At 52.1% G+C, this 21,615-nt stretch overlaps 1 protein-coding gene across 3 annotated transcripts in view; it reads left to right on the top strand.

The window, feature by feature from the left end:
* Positions 1-21,615, top strand: part of SRGAP3 (SLIT-ROBO Rho GTPase activating protein 3) — a 242,111-nt gene that overhangs the window by 113,017 nt on the left and 107,479 nt on the right. For 2 of the 3 annotated variants that reach the window (XM_012646635.1, XM_012646627.1), the window contains exons 2-3: positions 2,451-2,643; positions 20,059-20,221. In XM_012646635.1, coding sequence (XP_012502089.1) covers positions 2,451-2,643; positions 20,059-20,221 — 356 coding nt within the window. Of the gene's footprint in view, positions 1-2,450; positions 2,644-20,058; positions 20,222-21,615 lie in introns of those variants that run through there. The other variant, XM_012646643.1, reaches the window with a different exon arrangement.

Here is a 21,615-nt window from a genome sequence, read left to right as displayed (position 1 = left end):
GTTCCTTTCTTTACCTTCTCGAGCTCCTAATTTCTTTCTCTTCCTTCACAGATTTTCCTCTTAATATATTATATCTTTATGCTTGAGACTTAAAGTTAATTATTATGCTTTTTACCCTGAATATGTATGTACATTGAAATGGACATTTAAAATTTTTCTTTGACTGTGAAACTCTAAGGATCTTTCTTTTGGATTGATTTATCATTAACGTGATCACTAATACACAATTCATCAAAATGACATTAATATCTTATACATTTGATAAATGATTAAATTTAAAAAGCAACATTGTATGGGAAATGCTTCTCCTCACGAGATAGGGGGTGGCCGTTGGCAGCGCTTGTCAACTTTAAGGTGCATGAAGACCACCTGGGAGATCTTGTCAAAATGCAGATTCTGATTCTGATGGTCCGGGCTGGGATCTGAGATTCTATTCTGCATTTTCTTAAGCTTTATTGAGGTATACTTGATATACAGAAAATTTCGCACCTTTATTTTATGCATCTTGATGAGTTTGGATGGTTCAGTCTTTCTTATCAGCCCACCAATAACACCAATGTTGCTGGTCTGGGTACCGCACTTTGAGTAGCAAGGGTTTGTGGTCCCTGGACTAAAGGAAGATTTGCTAACACCATTTTAAATTGCCCCTTTTTTCTTTTGGCACCCAGATATCTTGAGACTTGGGGCCACTGCACCATAGTCTGATTCTGGATGAATGAGAAGTTGGCCTCTCTCCTGTAACAGAGGGTGCAGGACCGGTGTGACGAGGGAGGTGGGCAAGGAGAGTGGCCGTGCCATCTAGACTGGGGCACGGTGTCAGGCAGAGCAATTTTAGGAAAGAGTGGGAATGAAAGCAGAGGGCCTCAAGCTGATCCCTTATTACTCCCTCTGCCTGCATACCCCTCGGCATGTCTTTGTGGACCCCAGAGTAGGTCTGCCCCGGTGCGAAGACCAGTTCTCTGAAGGATGCTGAGATGATGCCGGCCACAGCCCACACAGGGTGCACATTTAGGCAGGGGAGGTTTGACATTTCAAGGACTGGCTTGAATTGTTTGGAGAGTCCATTGGGGAATAAGTCCTGAGAAATAAAGTTTGGGACTGGGCGGTGGACGGCCTTGAATTCCACGCTGAGGACTTGGACTTAATATTCAGGCACGGGGGAGCGTGGGGTATTTCTGAGCAGTTTGCTGGTGTGAGCAAGGTGCTTCGGAGAGGCTGGTCTGTTGAGCAGCTCATGGGAGGGCCTGGAAGGAGTCAATGCATGGGGACGATGACAACATGACAGGCCTGAAGATGAGATTGGCTGTGGTTATTGGGATTCCGCTGTGATTTTTAACTCCAACTCCAAGCTTTTGAACTTTTGCCTTAGTTGGAGAGACCTGGTTTGATCAATCAGCCTTTCCTCAAGTGTGGGCTACATTCCTCTAGTGCCACCTTAGATGTTTATACATGGAATTCAAGGTGATTTGAAGGGAAACAACAGGCATGGCCTTAAATAACCCTGAAGAGGGAACAGTGTGCCCTTTTCAGCTCTCTCCTAGTCCTGACCATATCTGGAGAAAGTCTTTCTTTAACATGTCTCACACTGCTGTTTTCCTTTGGTTGATTAAAAGCCAGCAGCTTAGGCCTTTGGTAAGCAGTAGTCTCTAGAAAGAATTTTGCGACCGGGTGCGGTGGCTCACACCTGTAATCCTAGCACTCTGGGAGGCTGAGGCGGGCGGATTGTTTGAGCTCAGGAGTTCGAGACCAGCCTGGGCAAGAGCGAGACCCCGTCTCTACTGAAAAAAAAAAATAGAAAGAAATTATCTGGACAACTAAAAATATATAGAAAAAATTAGCTGGGCATGGTGGCGCATGCCTGTAGTCCCAGCTACTCTGGAGGCTGAGGCAGGAGGATCGCTTGAGCCCAGGAGTTTGAGGTTGCTGTGAGCTAGGCTGACGCCACGGCACTCACTCTAGCCAGGGCAACAGAGTGAGACTCTGTCTCAAAAAAAAAAAAAAAAGAAAGAATTTTGAAAAATTTTTGTTTTCATTTAATTATTTCCTATGTTCTAGGCTGCAAGGGTCCTAGTTTTCCATTTTGCCATAATGACAGAAAACTTCATTTTAAGCAAGATCATTTCAGTGAGAAAAGTGAGTCAGTTTACCAGATAGATGGAAGAAATAATAATGCTGGGGGCATGTGACTTGGCAGAAATCGTGGTGGCAACATGCAGTGATTCGAGTTTGGGAAATACCGGGTTACACCAAGTAGCAAAACCCAGCATATGCCAAATCTTTGTGCCAATGCTCTGCCCAGGAAGGTCTAGGCTCTGAGTGGGCTCAGAGAGGATCTGGGTGGGGGTGGTGGGGAGGGGGCTGCCAGAATTGCAGTGCCTGGGTCAGCGGGGTGGGTCCCACGGCCATCCCCGGCACCTGTCTAATGCTCCGGCCCTGGCCTCTGCCCACAGAGATCCGCACACAGCTGGTGGAGCAGTTCAAATGTCTGGAGCAGCAATCCGAGTCACGGCTGCAGCTGCTTCAAGACCTGCAGGAGTTTTTCCGCCGGAAAGCTGAGATCGAGCTCGAGTACTCCCGCAGCCTGGAGAAGCTGGCCGAGCGGTTCTCCTCCAAAATCCGCAGCTCCCGGGAGCACCAGTTCAAGTGAGAAGTTGGCCAGGGGCCCGGGGGGATGGGAGGGTGGGCAGACAGTCGGTGGCAAAGCAGAAAGGAGGCCCAGCCTTGTTGGAGGCCGAGGGCTTGCCTTTAAGGCCCTGCGTCTGCAGGATCTCAGACCTCCAATCCTCAGTCTTCCTGGAGCGTAAAGTGAAGCTGGAAATAGGTCCCGTGAAGAAGGTTGCTGAAGGGAATAATTGAGTAACGCGAGAAAAGTGCTTGTTACAGACAGTAAGTGGTCAATAAATTGTCGTCGCTGTCATTATTATCTTGCCAAGCACCAGGCACTGAGCTAGCCTCCATCTGTGCCCAGGTGAGACCCCACCTTCCTTCACAACATCCTGACCCTATCCAGTTGTCTTTTATTTGGGTCTCAGCCAGCCTGCTTCCAAATTCCTTCTGCACGACGACCTTAGGACTTCTCCTTCATGGAACTGCTGCTCAAAGCATGCCTCTTCCTTGCTCCCCTGGGGGGCCTCGGTGCCCGGGCTCTTTCCCTCCCCAGTCCACATATTTAAGATGCACAAACCCTCCCCTGTCATGACTTGTCACACCCCACGCTCTGAGTTCACAGGGGCTTCCTCTGGTTGGGCACTGACTTGGTGGGCTTTGAATCCTGAAGCTATAAAACCGTCTGCACTTAGAGCTCGCTGGCTCCAGCCCGCTAAGTGCAGGTGGGAGGCAGCGAACCTTACTTGGCCTGTGCCCACCACTCTGCAGGTCACCCCGGCCGGTCTGTCTCTCCCTTAGTCCTGCCCCCGGACTCTTCTCTCCTCCTTGCGCCATCTCTCTAGCAAATGGCCCTCAACTCCAGGAGGGCAGCGACTTGCTTCATCTCAGCTCACTCACTTCCCCTTCCTCTGGGTCTCATCCCGTTGTTCCCTTTATATGTTTATTTTTAAATTGTGGTAAAATACACACAACGTAAAATTTACCATCTCAACTATTTTTAAATGTACAGTTCAGTGGCATTAAGTACATTTGCATTGTTGTACAACCACCACCGCCATCCATCTCCAAAACTCTTATCATCTTTCTCAACCGAAATTCCATCCCCGTTAAACACTAGCTCCCCATCCACCCTCCTTCCAGCCCCTGGCGCCCGCCATTCTACTTGATGTCTTTACGAACTTGACTACTCGAGGACGCTCGTGTAAGTGGAGTCACACAGTATTCGTCTTTTTGTGACTGGCTTGCTTCACGTAGCATAACGTCCTCAAGGTTCATGTGTTCGTTAGCATGTGGCAGAATTCCCTTCTCTTTACGACTGAGTGATGTTCTGGTGCACAGATAGGCCACGTCGTGTTTGTGCGTTCATCTGTCGGTGGACACGTGGGCTGCCTTCACCTTCCGCTGTCCATTTTTTGCATTCTGCTCCGGCCGGGGAGCTCTCTTCTTTTAAAATCTTCTAAACAGCTCCCTTTGTCTGTGCGGCAGCATTTGAACACTCACTTATGTACCTTCTCCCTCTGGCATTTGGGGATAAGAAATTGCTTTATTAAAGGACAAAACTTTAATTCACATTTGCAAATACCGTGTTTCTTTTTTCACCCAATGTCATCTATTCAAACTTCCACTGCAGGAGAAAGCTTCTATTAATAATGTCCCGCAGGCACAGTCTAGGTCCTTCCACACACTGATACATCAGAAAGTCTCATTCTTTTCATATATTTTTTGGAGAAAATCTGTGCTTTTTCAAACGATAGAGGTAAAGTACTCATTGCATACAATGTAGAAAATGCAGAAAAGTAAGAGAAAAACTATCACTCATTGTCCCACTGCTCAGAAGCAGCCATTGCTCACATTTTGGGGTCTTTTCTCACCTGTCTTTTAATAATAACGACAGTGATAATTTATTGAGCTCATTAACTGAGCACTTACTTTGTGCCAGGTGGGTATTACTACCCCATTGTAAAGATGACAGTGAAACTCTGAGAAAGCAGCTTGTCCAAACATGACTGTGGGCCAGTAATTGGAAAGAGACAGAGCTGAACCTTCCACTGCTGTTCTGCCCCCATGGCCTGGGATAAGGAAAGGCCTTGGTGCCGCCCGAGAGCGGCCATGGAATCTGGACCCTCCCCTGAAACCACAGAGGCAGACACAGGCACAGTGATCCACTGCCCTGCCCGAGCTGTCACTGGCTCTCCCCGGCGGCAGACAGGGCTGTGTGGAAGGGCTGGCTGGAGCTTCCCTCCTGCCCCCTCCTTCCTCTTGGTTTGGAAGCAGCTCCCCTCCCATTCTCAGTGTGAACACTGGGGAGAAGGGGAGAGGCGGGGACTGGAGGGCATGGGGGGTACCCTGTTCCCTCGCATCACCTATAATGAGCTCAGCCAGCCCCTCATAGGTTCATTAACCGGGACCACCAGACGGAACGGGAGCCCCAGCTGGCAGTCGGGCCAGGCAGGCTGCTTGACACACCATGAGAGTCTAATTAGGGTGTTGGCCAGGCCAGGGCAGCTGGAGCGGGCCCCGTGCGTGATGCTAATGTGATGGCAGGGCCATCTCAGCTTCTGGAAGCGGGGGGTCTCTAGGGGAAGGCTGGACTCACCCTTTGACCCCAGGGCACTGACTGACCCCTGGCTGCCTCTTTGGAGCTCGGCGCACGGGGCCTGTGCTGTGCTCCGGGTCCTTCATCCTGGCTGTCCCGGAAGCCTTGCCTTGCTGTCCTAAAGATACTTCATTTAAGAGTGTCCTTCTACCTGCCGAGGCCTCTGGAGCAGGGCCCAGGTCCTGTCGTTTGTTCCCGGTGAATGGGGACAAATGTGAATGGGTGGGAGGGAGGAAGGGGGAGGGTTTACTTGCTCTATGAAGCCCATTCTGGCTGAGAGGATGGGTGCAGAGGCGGAATTGATTTGCCCAAGATCTTACAGCAAACTGGGGGCAGAACTGAGTCAGGAAGTGAGGCCGTCTGGCTCCGAGTCCAGCCTTCCTCCTTCGGCTCTGTGGGCCCGTCTCTCTTAGGCCCCGCTGTTCCCTCTCAACCTGGGCAAGTGGAGAACGTGCAGCTGCCCAGGAGGCACAGCGTTCGGGGCTAGACTCACCTGGGCTCAGTTCCACGCTGCACGTGGCTCAAAGAAAGGCTCAGATGATGGCTCTGAGGGTTTCCCCGGGACAGGTTGAGCATTTAGAGAACAATAGCATCACATTTCTTTTCTAACATCACATATGTCAATTCTAACAAACGTTTTGCAAAGCACTGTGACATCTTGGCTCTCTTAATCAGACGATAGCCCAGAGAAGTAGAGAGGGAACCAATGGTTTTATCTCAAGCAAACCGAGCAACAGAAAAGCTGAGTGGCGTATTTTACCAGTGACACAACAGTGAGCTGCTGAGCTTGAAAATCCAGACTGCCTGACTTCCAGCTCGGGCTTGCCTCGCCACGAAGCCACGTGCTCCTTCATTTACTTGAAATGTGTGCATTGAGGGCCTCTTATTTTCCTGGACTGTGCACAAAGACACGTGAGACGCAGTCCCCGCTCTGAGATACTGACAGACAAGAGCAGGGCTGGGGGGATGCCTGCTAGCTGGTACGGTTGGGGAGGCACCAATCCCTGCGGCCATGCCCTTCGGACCCTGCACCTGCTCGCCTCAGCCCTCAGCATTTAGCTGTCACTCCCTCTGGAAATCTTCCTCGGTTCTGACCTGGTCCCTGTAATACTCCGATGTGCTTATTTATTTGTTCATTCAACCAGTGTTCATTGAGCATCCACCATGTGGCAGACCCTGCGTTTACAGCATGGGCGGTATAGACTTGGCTCCTGCCATGCTGGAGTTTTCCTTCTAGTGGAGAAGAGACACGAAGAATAAAACCTAAAAAAGCGAATAAAAGAAAGACAAACTGCAACCAAGTGATTGCCATAATGGAAGTAAATACAATGCAAAAAGTTCTGCTGATCTATTCTGCATAACAGCCATACCCCCACATTTAATATAGCTCATGATTTAATGGGTCACGGAATTGGACAGGGCTCAGCTGGGCTGTTTTTGTGCTTTCTGTAGGGCATTGACTGGAATAGTTTAGTGACACTCAGCTGGCGGCTGGTCCTGTCTGGAGGGTCCCAGGTAGCTGTACTCACATGCCTGGGGCTTTGGTGGGGACAGCTCTGCTGGGCCGCCTCCCCCTCCAGCCGGGCCTCAGACTTTGGACAGGTAGCTCAGGGCTCCCAGAGAGCAGGATGGCCGCTGCAGTCATCTTAAACAGTAGGCCTGGGCCTGGCGTAGCGTCGCCCCCAGATTCTATTGGCCAAAGCCGCCTTAGCCCGGCTCGGCTGTGGGGGAGAGGGAGTAAAGCCCTCCTCTCGCTGGAGCAGTGTCACAGGGCAGGCAGCCCGCTCTTCTTCCAACACACTGAGCTAGGACCGTGGTCGGGGGAGGCCTCTGGACGGAGTGGCGTTCAGGCCGAGCCGTGAGAGATGAGGAGGGCAGCCGTGGGACAGTGTGTGGGGACAGGCCAGGTGGCTGGAGAGTGAGGGGACAGTGGGAAGCAGGGAGTCACACGATGCCGTTTTTGGTTTTGAAAGACCACCCCGGATGGAGGGGGCAAAAACGGAGCCGCGGAGACCAGCAGGGGTGGGGTGTAGCTCTCTAGGTGGGAGGCGGCCTGGGCCCAGCAGAGCGGACGGGGAGAAGTGACTGGACGCCGGGGTGTCTTTCAGAGAAGGACTGGGGGGAAACTGAGGAAACAAGGATGTCTCCCGTTTCTGGCTTGAGCTGGGCAGGACTTGGGGCGGGGGACGAGGCAAAAGCTATGGCTCTGTGTTGTCATTGTCTGTTTGCTTGTCTTTCTTCCTGTGGACAACCACTGGGCTGCAAGCTCCGGGGAGGCAGAGGGGGTGACTGGTGACCTGGGGTCCCTAGCAGCTAGCATAAGGCTTGGCACGTGGTTGTCTCTAAACGTTTGTTGAATAAATAAATGAACAAATGAATGGAAGTCAAATGGTAATTAGCGTTGCTTGCGGGGGAGGACAGGCATGAGGGCACGTTTGTCTTCTGAAGGCTTTAGGAGCTTGGTGAGGCCATTTGGTTGAAGCGTCACCCACTCGTGTGCCTGGCACCCGGTGCCACGTTGCCGAGAGGACAGAGTGTGGACTCACAGTGGTCCCCTGTCTGCAGAGTGGGGCCAGCGGAAGGCTGGAGCTAGCGCGCTAGTTTATAAAGCGTGGTGCCGGCCACAGTGTCGCATCGCACGGGGCCTTGTCAGAAAGGCAGAATCCGGGGTCTCACCCAGACCTGCTGGATCAGGGACTCTGGTGCTGGGCTCAGCAATCTGCTTTGAACAAGCTCTCCAGGGGACTCTGACGACTCTTCACACCGTGCGAAGATTCTCTGGTTGGTGCGTTGTTTACGACTGGCTTTCGGGCAGTGCTGGCTTTCCCTCGTCACCAGCGCAGAGTCCCCCATCCATTGCCCTTTGGGAGCCAGGCCTGTCCTGGGCTTGCCTTCTCCTCCCGCAGGCCTGGCACCCAGAGCCTTTCCTGAGCTCTGTGCCAGAGAGGGTGGCACGCGTGAGGCCTGGAAACCTGCCTCTCGGGGTAGGGGGATGTTCTCACCCAAAACGAGTGGGTAGCTCCATGAAGACAGGTTTCCTGGAACTAAGACTTTTTCCTCCTCCAGCGGAGTGTTTTCTAAAACAATATTTTGAGATGTTTGGTTGAGAGAGAGGGGAGGAGAAGAAGGAAGCCTCTGAGAAGTTTTGCAGTAGTTAAGCCTGCTGACTTCTTTCTGAAAGCTGTTTGACCACGGAATTCCCCCCCGCCATGATATTTGTTAATATTTCACAAACCAGCACTCTTTGGGACCCTGTGTGACAAACTGTTCCAGACAGAAGCTGGATTACCTACCCTCTGGAAAAGTGACACTCCATGCAAATAGTGCTTGTATTTCAGGTGACAGAGCCCCCTCCTGACTCAGTTTTGATCCCCCTCACCTTCCAGGGGATATATCTGATGAAAATGCCCCATCCCGAGGGTTAAACCATCCAGAAGCTTAAACGTTGGTTGCTGCTATTTGAACTGCTGTGAAAAAAAGCAACGGGGAATTCTGTTCAAATATGTTCAAAATGTTTGGGGAGAGTCAGAATTTGGAAAGTGCCGGGAGGTGCTTGGCTAGTTAGTGAATAATATTCCATGCAAATATGCTATGCGAAGGAGGCTTGGAGCATCTCTCAGCTTCGCAGCGCAGTTGGGAGGGAGGATTCCTTCCAGTGAACAGCTAACTTCATATCCAAGAAACACCACTTCTGATTGGGGATAAAACATCACAGAGTTTTTTCACAGATGTAGCGTTTCTCTAAAAAGATGCTATAATTTAGACTTAGCCTTCTAGGCGATTCCTAAAAAGAGAAGCATTTTTTTTTTTTGTAGCACATAAATTGAGCATATAAATAAATGCGCAAAGGGTTCGAATTAAAGGGTTTGCTCCGAATGGGGTGGGGATGGAGAAAGCCCTCAGGTGGGGCTTGCACGTCCACTCAGCTGTCACTGTGACTGATCAGGGTCGCACTAGCACTGGCTTTCCGGCGTTGCTCTTCTCCCCGTTCAGTGCGCCGGCTGTACCCTTCCTGCTTGTTCCACGCCTGAGCTGTGCAGGTCGTTTAATCTTCCAAGTATCCTTCACATCCATGTCACCGTGTGCCACATGCTCTGCTGGACATCTCACATGCCTCGTCTCATTGCACGTTCATGGAAAACGTGATCTGTGAGGCAGATGCTATCTTTATCTTTCTAGTTGAAAATATTGAGGCTTTGAGAAATTAAGTAATTTGCCCAGAGGGACACAGCTGCAGCGGGTGGGTAGGTGGCAGAGCTAGGATTCTAATCTTGGTATATCCGACTCCGAAATGTAAAACTGCATCCAGCTGCTGCCTTTGGGCACGTCCCCTCACCTTTCTGGGCTGGTGCAGGGTTTCCTGAGAGCCGCCCGCCCGTCCAGACCACATCCGCCCCGTGCGTGCGTCAGGGGCTCCCTCCTCTGCTCCTGGTCAGCTCCTGCTCCACCAAGGCCGGCGCGGGGCTCCCCTCCTCTGTAAAGCTGCCCTTGGTCCTGGGACCACGGTCAGCTGCTCCTGTGGCTCCCACGTGAGTCATGTGTCGCTCTCGTGGGGCTCGGGTCAGATTTTCAGGGAATGAGCCAGTTTGTATATCTGGGTGTCCCACTTCAGTCTGCTTGAAGGCAAGGGGCTGTTTGCTAGTCTCTCTCTGATGCTGTATCAAAGTTTTGTGAATAAATAACTGAAAAGACCAAGACACTACCAAATGATTTCTTTAAATATGTGATGTGTAGCCTCAGAAGGAGAGACGTGAGGTCCAAGGACAGCATTGTCAGAGAAGCAGACTTTAACTCAACTTTAAAGAACCTTCCAGCAGCCAGGGCTGTCCACCAGTGAAAGGGGCTGCCTTGGAGGGTAGTGAGTTCCTCATGCACAGAGGTGTGTACACAAAGGCCCAGTATTTTAGGGGGGCATTTCTGTAACATAATGGATGGTCAAAATGAGAGAGAGATTATTGATGACACATGAACCATAAATATTGAATTATCTTTTCAATTCTCTTTCAGTCTTTCTGGTGGCCTTGGAAAGAAAGTCTCAGTTTCCTACTAGCGTGTGGTTAACACCTCTGTAATCTCCCTTTCGACAAATAGAGAACAGGCTTCAGGCGTCCGCACCTGCCTAAAGTTGACTATACTGTTTTGTTTTCCTTGAATTTCCTTTTCAGTTACCTTCTATTTATGGCAAGTGAAGCTTTTTTTAAAAACTAAGACTAGGGAAATTCTTTGTAAATAAATTTATTTAGGTGAAAAGCGACAATCCGCAGAGACATACTTAGTACGGTGGTATGCAGGAATGGCAGAAATCCTACAGCCAGCGTCACCCCTAGGGCCAGATCACCCCTAGGGCCCCTTCCAGGTCCCCCTGGGAAGTGAACCTCTTCCATCTCTGCCTTCTCCATCCTCCACCTTCCTTCTTTCGTCGCTGGGAGGGATTTTAAGACAGGAGGCTCAGCCTAAAGAGTGGCGTATGCGATGGTTATGGCCCCTTTTTCTCTCTGCAGTTTTTCCAGCTGTCTCTTTCCCCGATCCCTCACCAGCTTCCCTGGAATCCTCAGAGACTAGAACCAGCAACTTCCAAAGCATTAACCAGGATGTGGTTTACTTATGTATGTATATGCTTGACATACATACACATGTGCATATCATCCTTTAAAAATGAAAAATAGATGTTGTAATACAGGAGATCGTAACAAGCAGCAATGTGCAGGGCTTTAGTTTTGACTGGACTCTGTTAGGCACATAGGGTAACAATATCCTTTGAAGATTATATAGGATATTATACTTTGCAAATTCCTCCCCCAGCCTTTAGCTGCTTAAATCCTCCCAGAATCCTGGTGGGGGTTGGTGGAGTCAGGGAAGGTGTCACCATCCCCACCTGACAGGCAAGAGACATAAAGGCCGCGTGGGTGAGCCCTAGCTGAGGATCCACAGCTGACCGGGGAAAGAACTGGCCAGAGGAGCCATGGGTCAGGGCCCATTCCTTTGCCTCGTGCTACACATACCACGTGGTGCACCCATTTTTCAGGTGGATAAACCAAGGCAAAGGAGGCTTGCAAGGAAAGAGAAGTTGAGGTCGACCAGGTGTTGCCTAGTGAGGCAGGGATTTTTGTTCTGGTACCAAGAGTATATTCAGCAACTCAAAGGGGAGCTCAGAGGTGCTGCTGGACACCAGACTCAGTGGCCTTCATGTCGAGTGTGAGGAATGGGATCCCAGAGGAAGCAGTAAGTGAGTGAATGATTCTACCCCAGAGTGGAGGGAGTGGCAGGAACATTTGCACTGGGCCTTGAAGTTGACATAAGAGTTTGCTGGGGGAGAAGGTAGTAATGGAGGAGCAAAAGCAGTATTTGTAGAAAACCCACCATGGGTCTTACGTACATCTGTATACATCAGTCACTGGGGGTAAGAATAGCAACGATGACAATAATAATTATTATGCGCTGGGTTTGATACCAAGAGCATTGCATGGATTGCCTCACCTAAATTCTCAAAGCACCACCGTGAGGTAGGAGTTACCCCATTTTACAGATAAGGAAAGAGAAGGTTTAACTAACCTTCACGTTCGCTTGCTGGTGAGGGACAGCACTGGCACTTGAAGCCCAGCCTTCCGACTCCAGAGCACCCAGCACCAGCAAGCAGAACCTGCACTGGCCAGGTGACCAGTGGATGTCATTAGTCCCCTTCAGAATGACTCTGTCTCAGGCCTGCCAAACAGCAGGGAGCCAGGCCCTGGACGATGCTGTCTGGCCCCCAGGGCAGCAGCCTCGTGTTCCTCGGATAATCCTGGGGGGGTGAGGGGAGTCACCTACGACTTGTGACGAGAGAAATGAAGAAGCTCATCCCTGGCTCGGGGCTCGTCCACTGTCTGGAGAAGGTTTCTGTGAGCAGAGAGGGGAGGCGGCACGCACTGGCGGCAGACGGGGCAGGCCTTGAATGCCAGCAAGGAGGTCAGACTTAATCCTCCGTGCCGTATCCTTTGCTCCTCTAAGGGGCCACAGAAAGATGCCCGGGTAGTCATGTGAGCTCCCCTTGGGCCTCCCTGTCCCCTGCAGTAACAGCCTGCTTTGGGCTGAATCGTGTGTTCTCAACCCCAATACCTCAGAATGTGACTTTATTTGGAAATAGTGTCTTTACAGAACTAATGCAAAAACGAGGTCACTGAGGTGAGCCCTAATCTGACATGGCTGGTGTCCCTACAAAAAAGGGACTTTGGACACAGAGGCACAGAAGGAGGGCGAATGCCTTGTAAAGCTGAAGGCAGAGAGTGGGGTGATATGGCCACAGGCCAGGAACGCCAGAGATCGCCGGCAGACCATCAGAGGCTAGCAAGAGGCATGGAGCAGGTCCTCCCTTCCAGCACTTAGAAGAACCAACCCTGCTGACACCTTGATCTTGGACTTCCAGCCTCCAGAACTGTTAGGCGATCCATTTCTGTGGTTTGAGCCCCTCAAACGTGTGTTACGGCAGCCCTAGAAAACCAGCACGCGGCTCAGTGCGCGTCTTCTCCTTCAAGGCCCTGGCTGTGCCATCTGTCCAGTCTTGTCTTCACCCCTCATCCCGTCCCCCTCTGGCCTCTGGCCACACTCCCTTTTTCTCAGAAAGTTCTAGAAGATGCTCATGCACATGGGGCCTTCACTCTTCTTGCTGAGAATGTTCTTCCTTGTCGCCGTGCCGTGTTAAAACCTATTCAGCCTTCTGTCCTAGCTCTGGAAGCGCTTTTCACCTATTCAGCAAATATTTTCTGAGAGCCGACTGTGGGCCCTGCCCGGGCACCAGAGACCGATGGTGAGTAGGACAGGCGTGAGCTAGAGGAAGTGAACAGGCAAGCATCGGGTTCGATGGTGCTGCAGGGACAGTGAACCAGGGCTGAGCGGGTGCCAGGGAGGGCCCCAGGAGGAGAAGCAGCCCAGCTAAGGCCTCAGTGCCGAGAGGGAGCAGCCTGGTGCCCTGGTGCCGACCTCCGCCTTCCCCAGGGGCGTCCCCCATCGTAGACTCTCCAGGCTCCACGTGTGTCTCCTCCAGAGCCCTCTGGCATTGCTGTTTTCTACTTGTTTATGTGATTATCGGTTGTTATCTGAGGCCCTCACTAGATGGTAAGCTGCACGAGGCAGGCAGTGTGGCTCACTTCGCTTACTACCATTGCCTGGCGCAGAACAGGCACAAAGTTACTATTTGATGAATTAATGATTCACGCTATAAGCAAGTGCAACAAGTTCTAGATCCCGCTTGGGGCGGCTTGGGTAGCAGGAGGCTAACCACACCTTTCTGCCCTGGCACTAATTGAGGCAGCACTCTTCAGAGGCAGCTCTGCTGGCAGCAGGCCGAGCAAGCCCAGTGTCAGGCGTGAGCAGGTCCTGGGAGGCAGCAGGAAGCCGGCAGCAGGGACTGGCTCCGGGGGGACAGTGTGGGCTGCAGGACTTGCCTTCCTCCCAGAGGGACCAGGAGCCCAGGGCAGTGGCTGTGGACGCATCCGCAACGTGGGGCTCTGCAGGCTTGGAAATGGGTTCTGTGTGCTAAGCGGAATTTTCCGGCCCCCAGCCGAGAAGCTGGAGAAGCCGGCTCACTGCTAATCTCATTTTCCCAACTCACCAGCTTGGCAGAGCCTGGCTCCTCTAGCTGCAGTCTGTTGGAACCTCATACCCAGCTCCCTTAGCCAAAGAAAGAAAGCTGTGACTCACCAGAAATGTTCGTTGCCATCTTTTGGCCATAAAAAAATAAAATATATACACATATATGCAAAAGTTCTAACATTACGTCTTAGCTCAGCAGCTTGTGCCTGCTGGGTTGACACTTGGATGCAAGATTGGAAAAACAGAAAGGTTGTTCAAAATGTGCCTTAGCTGAGAGCGCTGGCCCGGGTTCATTTGGACGTTGTCTTCCAGAAACGAGGCTGTAGAAGACAAAAATGGCTGCTGGCAGGGAGAGCTGGATCTCAGGGCAAAGGGGTTCCACTTTCAAAAGGGACAAGTGACCTCCCGCAAAGGGAAGGGCAGAGGCTGAAGGTCTCTGAAGGTTGGTGTCCAGCTTTGCTGTTCTCGCCTGGGTGCTCCTTCCTGCCAGGCCCAGCACAATCCGGGTGGAGGGTGGGATGGAGCATACCGCCGTGCTCACAGGAGACCCCTCCAGCCTCACCCTGTGCCCCCCGCCCTTGCGTCTTGCTCCAGCCACGCCGGCCTTTACTCGGTTCCTTAAAGGCACCAAGCTCTCGGCCTGCAATGAGCCTTTGCCCATTCTGTTCCCTCTCCCTGGAACCTTCTCTCCCAGCCCCCTTCACTAGTGCCCTCCAGCTCCTCCCTTGGAGCCCAGCTTAGTGACCCCCTCCTCAGGGACACACCAGTGAGCCCCCCAGAATCAGGCCAGTCCCCTTGTTACAGGCTCTCATGGCACCAGGCTCCCCCTCGCGCAGCACCTCTGCAATCCTAGCTCTTCCCACATTTGTGGGGCTCCCGAGGGCTGTCTGTCTCCCCATCAGGCTGGCTGCTCTGTGGAGGCAGAAACTGTGTCTGTTGTGCTCAAGAGTGTGTCCCTGGGGTCTGGTCCTCGTTAAATATACAAGAAAAAGGTGCCGAATGGATGAACTGTGGGAGAACGACCACCGAGCTCTTTGCTGGTGTTCAGCCCCAGGGCGAACAATACCACTCGAGTAGCCCGGCTCCAGGGGACGGGCGACTCGCGTGAAGTCCCACAGCTAGTATGGCAGACCCGTGCCCACCCCTGTGTCCAGGGCTCTTTCTGTTTCTCTGTGCTGGGTCCCACCTGCGGCCCTCCCCTCTCCTCTGGCGTGGGGAGAGCCTGGCGTGACTGCGGCTGGGGCCACGGACGCCAGCTTTGCACAGAGCGGCCAGCTGCGCTCCTGGCCCTGTCTGTGGACAGGTCACCCAGCTTTTTAGTCTACAGTGAGCTGCCCTACTGCAGGGGAGCCGGGGCTGAGAGGGGACAGGGCCAGTGGTCTCCCTGCGGGTGGGACGCAGGCCTGGAGCCGCTCTCTCAGAGAAGGCACATCGCCCGGGCGGCCCTCTCCCAGGTAACCGGGTGGGAGGAGCCGTGGTGGCGGGTCACAGCCTTGCCCCTCCTGCCACGTGGCCACGGCACCTGTAAAGTGTTCCACGTCATTCCGTGGCGTCAAGTATTGTCCGGTCTCCGCACTTGTCTCTCTACGCAGAGATCTCCATCAGGGGGACGTTCCGCAGCCTTAGGCTCACCACGTTCAGCTGGAACTCACCGTCCTCCCTCCCGCCCCACGCGTCTCGACAGAGGCCACCCTGCTCTCCCAGGTGCCCAGACCAGAAACTCGGGAGTCATCCTGGACATGTCTGTCTCTCTCCACTCCCGGCCCGGGCCCATCCAGTCAGTCCCCAGGCCAGCCAGCTCCCTGCCGGAGTAGCTCTCCAACCTCCCCTGGCCCCTGGGAGCCCCCGCTCTGCGCCGCAGTGGGTGCAGGTCTGAGTGTAGTTCTGCCCTTTCACACGGCTGCTCTAGACCCTTCGAGGGCTCCCTGCCCACCTTAGGATGAAGCTCGAACTCTAACGGGACTTAGAGGCCCTTTGTGAAGCGGCGCCTGCCTAGGTCTCCAACTCCACCTGTCACCCCCCCGCACCCTGGAACACCATGCCTGGGCCCCGCACCACACCCAGCTCACCAGCATGCACTCCCCTGCTGCTCTCTGCCTTTGGTCACCAGGTTTCTCCACCTAGAGAGCTCCTTCCTGTGAAATTCCAACCCAGCCTTTAGTTGCAGTCTAGAACGTGCTTTCTCCAGGAAGCCATCCGTGACCACCTCACCACCGGGTCTGCTCCAGAGCCTCCTCCCCACAGCTGCATTTATGAGGCTGTGTCTTTGTTTCTGACCCACCCACGCGCATCTCCCTTACTCAAGAGCAGGGCTTGTGGGGCAGGGGCTTGCAGCCCTCCTTGCTCTGCCTCTGCGGCCCTAGCCGTGCCCAGCGCACACACACAGCCAGAGCGTGAACGAAGGCCGGAAGGAACCAAGGTCTTTCCTCTTCCCCGCGCTACTCGCTGCAACCAAACAAGTCCTCAGCTGCTTTCGGGTGCCCTCGTCCTCCTGCAATGCTGTCTCGGCCTGCTCTGCCTCCCGGCCACAGCTCTGACAAGGCCAGCACTGTCCTTTCTGCCCTTCCCCTTACTTCATCTCTCTGGCCAGGTGACCTAATTCATGGTCCCCAGACAGTCCCAGCACCCCCCACCCTTTCCAGATCACTTGTCTTTTCCTTCCCTCTGAAACTCATCTTCTGGCTGTGATTTCCATAAATTTTGCACATTTAATTCCCTGTTGCTGTTCACTTCTTGCATCCCAGGTTGAGCTAAGCCCCTGAAGTAATTTAGGTAACAGCTCAATTATCTCATCTCTCCCTTACTCTAATCTTTCCATTTCCCTGGCCACCTAGGAGGCATTGAAAAATGAGATAAGCGAAGTGTTTTCTCCCCAGGCCCGCTTCTCCCCTTGCAGCTGTTATCTCAGTTCGTGTCATCGGCACCCACCCAGTCGCTGAAGCACCGTCTGCTCCTTCCCCCTCGCTCTCCTGCTTGCAGGAGGTCTCCAAGACGTCCTGCTTTCCTGTTGAGGAGTCTCTCGAGTGCACCTTCACTGGCCACGAGGCCCCGGCGTCTTTCTTCTGAACTAAGGCTACCTCCTGACTGTCCCCCTGCCTCCAGCGCATGGCTGTGCCCACGCCCCTCCTCCCCTCCGTCCTCCAATCTGCTCTCCAGGATCCTCATAAAACACACTTTCGTTGTATCCTGCCTCTGCTTAAGTAGCTTCCACGACTCCCTGCCGCCTGCAGCAGGCAGTCTTAACTGGCTGCACAGTAGAATCTTCTAGATGGTATTTACAAAATACTAATACCAAACTCTATCCCCAGAAATGCTGACTTAATTGGTTTTGGATGGCACTGGGTATTGGTGTTTTTTAAAAATTTCCCAGGCGATTCTAGCATGAAGGGTAAGCTGAAAACTATGTGGCCCGGAAGACGAAGTCCCAACCCTTTAGCCTGGTGGTCGGACCCTTAACCCATCGCCCCAGCCTCATGTCCTGCAGTCGTCCACTAACATACTCAGAATTCCAGCTCTCCTGAGATTAATCACTGTATTTGTACCCACGGTTCCCTCTACCTATAAGTCCATTCTCTCTCTGCCCCTCTGACCATTTGGAAAACTCCTACACATCCTTCAAGACCCAGCACAAATATGAGCTTGTCTCATGGGTCTCCTTCCACAGCATCTACTATGTGGCAGGCACGTTGCTGGGCACTGGATGTGATGACTGCATCAGAAACAGTCCCTGCTCTCGAAGAGCTCGCAGTGAGGCGAGGGGCGAGGGCAGGAAGCCCCTTCAGGCAGAAGTTCTCAAGCTTGAGTATGCATCCGAATCCCCTGGAGGGCTTGTTAAAACACAAGCCCATCCCCAGGGTTTTCGATTCAGCAGTCTGGGGTGACCTTGAGACTGCGTATCTCCAACAAGTTCCCAAGCGGTGCTGATGCTGCTGGCTCAGGGACCACACTTTGAGAACCACGGTTTAGTGTGGGCTCAGGGGAGTGCCTGCTGGGGAGGTGACAAGCTGAGCCACCAGGGAGACAGGAGCAATCATGAGAAGAACAGGGGCTGCGGTACTGCAGGTGGAGGGAAGAGCGTGCCCGCAAGAAGGCCCCATGGGAACGAAAGGAGCTTGGTGCCTGGTACCCAGGACACACTGGAAGGGAAGGCGCCTTCTCCCGCTGCTCTGCATGGGCCTGGGTTTTAGACCTGCACCACCTTCCGCTCTAATTCCTTTCTTCTGCCTCAGCCCCTAGACAAGGTGTGCATCACAGCCATCTGTGGATGTCCAGAGCCCGCCCAAGGCTTGACACAGTAAATGCTGGGGGATTCTGGCTGGGGTTGGAGTTTAGTGTTCTGGCACTTTCTCTGGGCTGTAGGCCAAGGAGAAACCCATTTCTCCTACAGCAGTGTGTCTTAACGCTTCATCTTCCTCCATTTTCCTCAGACAGTCCCAGCACATCCATCCTCTGTCTAAATCAAATGCCCTTCTCCCAGATTCCTGCCACCTACACAGATTTTTTAGCCTATTTAGTGACAGAAAGAAAACTTCCTCCAAGTCAAGTGGTCCCGCCTCACTATCTTCCCAAGCCCCAGGAGTTGGGGAGGGGTTGGGGGAAGGACCACAGCCCAGAGGCCCTCGGGGCTGCACCCTGTAGCATTTCCACCTGGCTTTGGAAGGGGAAAGCAGTCATAGCGGGAATCAAAACTGCCTTCCTCAGAAACGCTGGGTGGGAGGCCGCGTTTCCTGGGAACGGAACCTTGGCCAGCTCCCGGAGGTGGTTCATGCTCAGGACAAGTGGAACAAGGCCGGCCTGGGGGGCACCCTGGAGCCAGCCACCCTCGGCGGCGGTGGATGGGCCTCTTCCCTGCCTTGTCAACACTGGGGAGTGGAGCAAGGAAAAGACTCAGGGACTCTAGCTCAGATACTCTGTGTGGCAGGATGGGGTTATTGGTTTGATCTTGGTTTTGTTTTTTAATTTCGCTTCCTCTTCCTGGAGAACAGAGTATATACACCCTTTTCTGAGGGGGGTCTCTGCAAAGTACAGACAGTCTCCAACTTAACGATGGTTTGGCGTACGACATTTCGACTTTATCATGGTACAAAAGCAGTCTGCATTCAGTAGAAGCCATATTTCCAGTATCCATACAACCATTCTGTTTTTCACTTTCAGTACAGCATTCAATAAATTACATGAGATATTCAACACTTTTTTATAAAATAAGCTTTGTGTTAGATGATTTTGCCCAGCTATAGGCTAATGTAAGCATTCTGAGCATGTCTAAGGTAGGCTAGGCTAAGCTATGATGTCCAGTAGGTTGGGTGTATAAAATGCATTCTTGACTTAGGATCACTTACGATAGGTTCATTGAGATGTAACCCCATGGTAAGTCGAGGGGCATGCGTATAGACAAGACAGATCTCTGGTTTCACTGGTATTGCGAGCTTTGGGAAACAATGGTGTGAGGATCCGTGGTTCTCAGACTTGGGTGAGCATCAGAATCCCCTGGAGGGCTTCTGACAGCCCAGCTTGCCAGGTGCACCCCGGAGTGTTGGATTCAGCAGGCCTGCAGTGGGACCGGGGAGTCTGCATTTCTAACGAGTTGCAGGTACTGCTGATGTTGCTGGTCTGGGGAGCACACTTTGAGAGCCTCTGTTCTAGCATAATACCGGCCAGAGTATGCTAAGAATCTGCCCGTCACTGCAGGACAGAGGTTTATTTGTCTTGTATGTGCTTACTTGTATTTTCCTTAACCCCTTCTCCCGAACAGAACCTGAACTCCCCAGGCCCCTCTCCCGCCAGCTCCATGGAGGGGCAAAGGCTCGTGTTTCCAAGAGGCCAAGAGACAGAAGCCGATCCCTGGGGAAAGGCAAATGGATTAAGAGCCTGAGAAGATTCCAGGGGGAAGGGGAGACAGGATGAGGAAGTGTCCACTTTTTGTTCTTTGCATTGCATAGATCTAGAAATCATACAAGTATTTCAAACACAATAGGCTTAGTATTTCTTAGCTCCAGGGGAGGCGGCTTCTTCCCAGAAAGGAGGGGTGCGTGGAGCAAGGGCCACCCTCAGTGGGACGGTGGAACAGCACATGACTTAGAGTCAAAGACCTGGTTCTGCCCGGGCTGCTCTGTGACCTTGAAGGATCACTTCAGCTGTCGGAGCCGATTTCCCGAGCTGTAAAATGTGTAAAAATGAAACCAACCTTGAAGGGGTGCCATGGGAGCCAAGGTGGGTGACAACGAAGTAAACCACTGCGTGGATGACAGTGCCGATGTAGCCAACCTGAGCTGTCTTGGTTTCCGCAGGAAGGACCAGTACCTCCTCTCACCCGTGAACTGCTGGTATCTGGTTCTGCATCAGACCCGGCGGGAAAGCCGCGATCACGCCACCCTCAATGACATCTTCATGAACAATGTCATCGTCCGCCTCTCCCAGATCAGTGAGGATGTCATCAGACTCTTCAAAAAGGTGGGCAAGTGGGCGACCCCACCTGTCCCAGTTCTCTGCCCCAGGCTGGCCACGACAACACTATGTCAGCCAGGGTGGGATGTGGTCTGGGGTCAAGGGACCAGGAGGGCAAGTGTGTTGAAGGGTGCAGGGGGCCGAGGGCTGGACTTGGCCCTCCAGCCCTGCGTTTGAACCCTGGATGTGCCTTTTACAGACTGTGTGGTCTCAGCTACTTCAACAACTACTGCCACAGAAGTCAAAACCTTTGCGTGGGTAGGTGAGTAGCACACACTCACTGCAGGGAACTGGAACAATGGAGATGAGCACAAACACAAAAATTAAAATCACCTGCAATGTTGTCACTCAGAGACAATCGCTTTGATGTCCTAGGAATTTCTTCTTTATATATACACATGCAAATACATTTTCTACGAGTGCTTATATTTATACACTTTCTAGTGTACACATACATTTTCCAGATGAGATCATATTGCATTTATGATTTTACTAACTGATTATGTTACCTAACAAATTGTGTAACACTATTACACAAGTTTCCCATGCCAATAAATATATTTCTATTATATCATATTTTGAATAATACTATAGTATTTCATTATATAGATATGCCCTAATTTATTTAACTAATCTCTTATTGTTGAACACTTTTAGGTTATTTCTGTTACTTTACTCTTATAAATAATGCTGCTGTGAGCTTCTTTGTCACATCCACTGTTACTTTCTTAGGATCAGTTTCTGCAATGGGACTTTCGGCATCAAAAGTTTGGTCATTTTTAAGACCTTTGACAGAGTACCCCATCACTTTCAGAAAGATCGTACTCATATAAACATCCAGAAACTGAGTGTGGAAGGAGCAGTCATTTCTCCTGCCCCCGCGGTGTCTGCATGCCGAGCTCCTGGCACAGTGCCTGGCACTGGCTAGGTGCTGTGTGAATGTTTGGAGAATGGAACTCATGCCTGCAAACTTCAGTTTCCTGTCTGTGAAATGGGCAAGGTGTTTAGCTTTTGTGAACCTCATCCTCCTTGTCTGTCCAGTGGGGTTAAGATCAGCCACTTCCCAGGGGCAGTGTGAGGGTTAAACAGACGGGACACGTGAAGGAGAGAGGCATTATTGCAAAGTGGTTTTCGATTTGGCCTCTGAGTCGGGAATTCTTAAATTTGGGACTCTGGTTCATAGCCCTGGTTCCATGATTTATTAGCGGTGTGTCTTTGGGCTTGTTAGTTCAATTCTCTGTGCCTCAGTTTCCTCATTTGTGAAATGAGGATGGAAATGAACACCCACAGGGCAGTTGGAAGGATTAACAGGGTTGTCATCCCCACTTATGGCCTGGAGAGCATGGCACCTGGCACTTAGTGAGCTCCCAGCGAAAGCCGGCTATTATTATGGAAATGTA

Source organism: Propithecus coquereli, unplaced genomic scaffold (assembly GCF_000956105.1).
Source record: "Propithecus coquereli isolate 6110/MARCELLA unplaced genomic scaffold, Pcoq_1.0 Scaffold107, whole genome shotgun sequence".
NCBI classification, from domain to species: Eukaryota; Metazoa; Chordata; class Mammalia; order Primates; family Indriidae; genus Propithecus; species Propithecus coquereli.
This window is presented reverse-complemented; position numbering and strand designations above follow the sequence as displayed.